This window comes from Aplysia californica, unplaced genomic scaffold (genome assembly GCF_000002075.1).
Source record: "Aplysia californica isolate F4 #8 unplaced genomic scaffold, AplCal3.0 scaffold00092, whole genome shotgun sequence".
Lineage (NCBI taxonomy): Eukaryota > Metazoa > Mollusca > Gastropoda > Aplysiida > Aplysiidae > Aplysia > Aplysia californica.
In genome coordinates this window covers 1,221,136-1,222,966 of record NW_004797362.1, presented here as the reverse complement: position 1 = coordinate 1,222,966, position 1,831 = coordinate 1,221,136, and the positions used below count along the sequence as shown (strand labels likewise).

The following is a 1,831-nucleotide window of genomic DNA, read 5'->3' as shown; positions in this document are numbered from 1 at the left end:
ACACTCACACACACACACACACACACACACACACGCAAGACATACACATTCACATGCATAGACATACACACAAAAACAATCACACGTTTACACATACATACACACAAACACAAGCATTCTGACAGAGATTCCTAACATCCTCGCTAATAGGAAGATCCTAAATAAAATAATATTCTTCAGCTCATATTAAAATTCGTTAAAGATATGAACATGTACACTGAAACATAATATCTTCGAAAGAAGATTTTTTTCTCTCCGAGAATCGTGTCTCGTTTAACGGACAATACTCTCACTTACGTCAAATTGCTAATACGCACATTTCAAGAGACATTCGATCTATATTTTGAGTAGAAAAACGATTGTCACAATGACAAAAACAGCTTGAGTCACACGGTGACCGAAGAACATCAAGCAAAAACGAGGATAAATTCCCAGACGTTATCGGATCACAAAAATAGCTCATATTGAAATGAACTTTGAGTCGTGACGCGATGAAATCAGGCGCTCGTCAATAATTTTTGGCTATATTGCTTTAAAGTTGTTTTGGGTCATCTTAAAGCGTGTTACTTTATTTTGCTTTTGATGAAAAAAAATCCATCTGTCGAGGCATTTGCGATTAAAGGAGGTTGGGGGGGGGGCAGGTGTCAGAGGTAAAATTAGGGTGAAAATGTCCTCCAAAGTTTTCTGACTTCCAAAGCTCGAGTGTCCTTGGAAACTGCAAATTAGCTTTTTTTAAATTTATACCTTTGATCAAGGATCAAAGTCCGCTACACAGAATATGTTTTTTAAATGGATATAGATCTAAAAGGTTTTTCTTTGATTTCATTATTTTTAAGGAGCGCCTGATTTCACCATGCTGCCATACATTCAGTCGTAGACTTTCTTCTACTTTGTCAACCTACCTCGAGGGGTAGGTCTTGCCGTCCGTTCCGCAAACCTCTCTCTTTTTGTTGCGCCGACACACGAACTCACTAGGGCACGTGCACAGGGGAACGCCCTGCGTGAAGGAAAAGTCAACAACCCATTCACCTCACAAGTCTTATGTCTGCCTTTTATATAGCGACAAGAAAAAAAATATATATACAGTCGAACTTTCCTAAGACGGCCACTCTTTGTCAAAGAAAAAAAATGGCCGTCATAGACAGGTGACTGTCTAATACAGTATCATTCTGATGTAGAAAAACGCAAAAGGGGGAAACGGGGAGTGGTTGTTTGTACAGGTGTTTGTCTTATACAGGTGATTCTCCTAAACAGGTCTTTGTTATAGCAGGTTCAACTGTACTGTCCTGCAGGGCACAAGGTGACAAAAGGAGAAAAAGGCCGAAGAGAACGATACGGGAGGATGACATCTCAGAAAGAAAAAGTCTTGAAATATTTATAAAGCTGTGAACAATCGAAACAAGTGAAATGAGATAAGTAGAAAGTCATCCATTGTGCCCACAACGATTGGCAAAACTACAGGATAGTTGATGATGATGATGATGATGATGATGATGATGATGATGATGATGATGATGATGATGATGATGATGATGAAAGCCAGCCAGAGTAACTTGATATGTTCTCTTTTTCTGAGCGTCGGCTCTTTCCGATATTGTCTATAACGCGTCATACGAAAAATAGTGAACGCTTTGATGTCATAGCGGATTTTTAAATTTGCTATGTTCTTGATGATGCCAGTATTGACAAAATGTCGAACATTTTGATAAATATACACAACTATAACTACCCAAGCCTCCAGTATTTTTTCTACTGTAAAAGAATGATAATGATGATGATGATGATGATGATGATGATGATGGTGATGATGATGATGATGATGATGATGATG

The 1,831-nt window shown here is 38.4% G+C and overlaps 1 protein-coding gene across 1 annotated transcript in view; it reads right to left on the bottom strand.

Annotated features, from left to right (window-relative positions):
- The window catches only part of LOC101845455 (follistatin), a gene marked incomplete at its 5' end in the record, with an annotated part of 85,407 nt that overhangs the window by 3,342 nt on the left and 80,234 nt on the right, over positions 1 to 1,831 (bottom strand). The window contains 1 exon segment of the mRNA XM_013080605.2: positions 903 to 997. Within this exon segment, the coding sequence (XP_012936059.1) occupies positions 903 to 997 (95 nt within the window).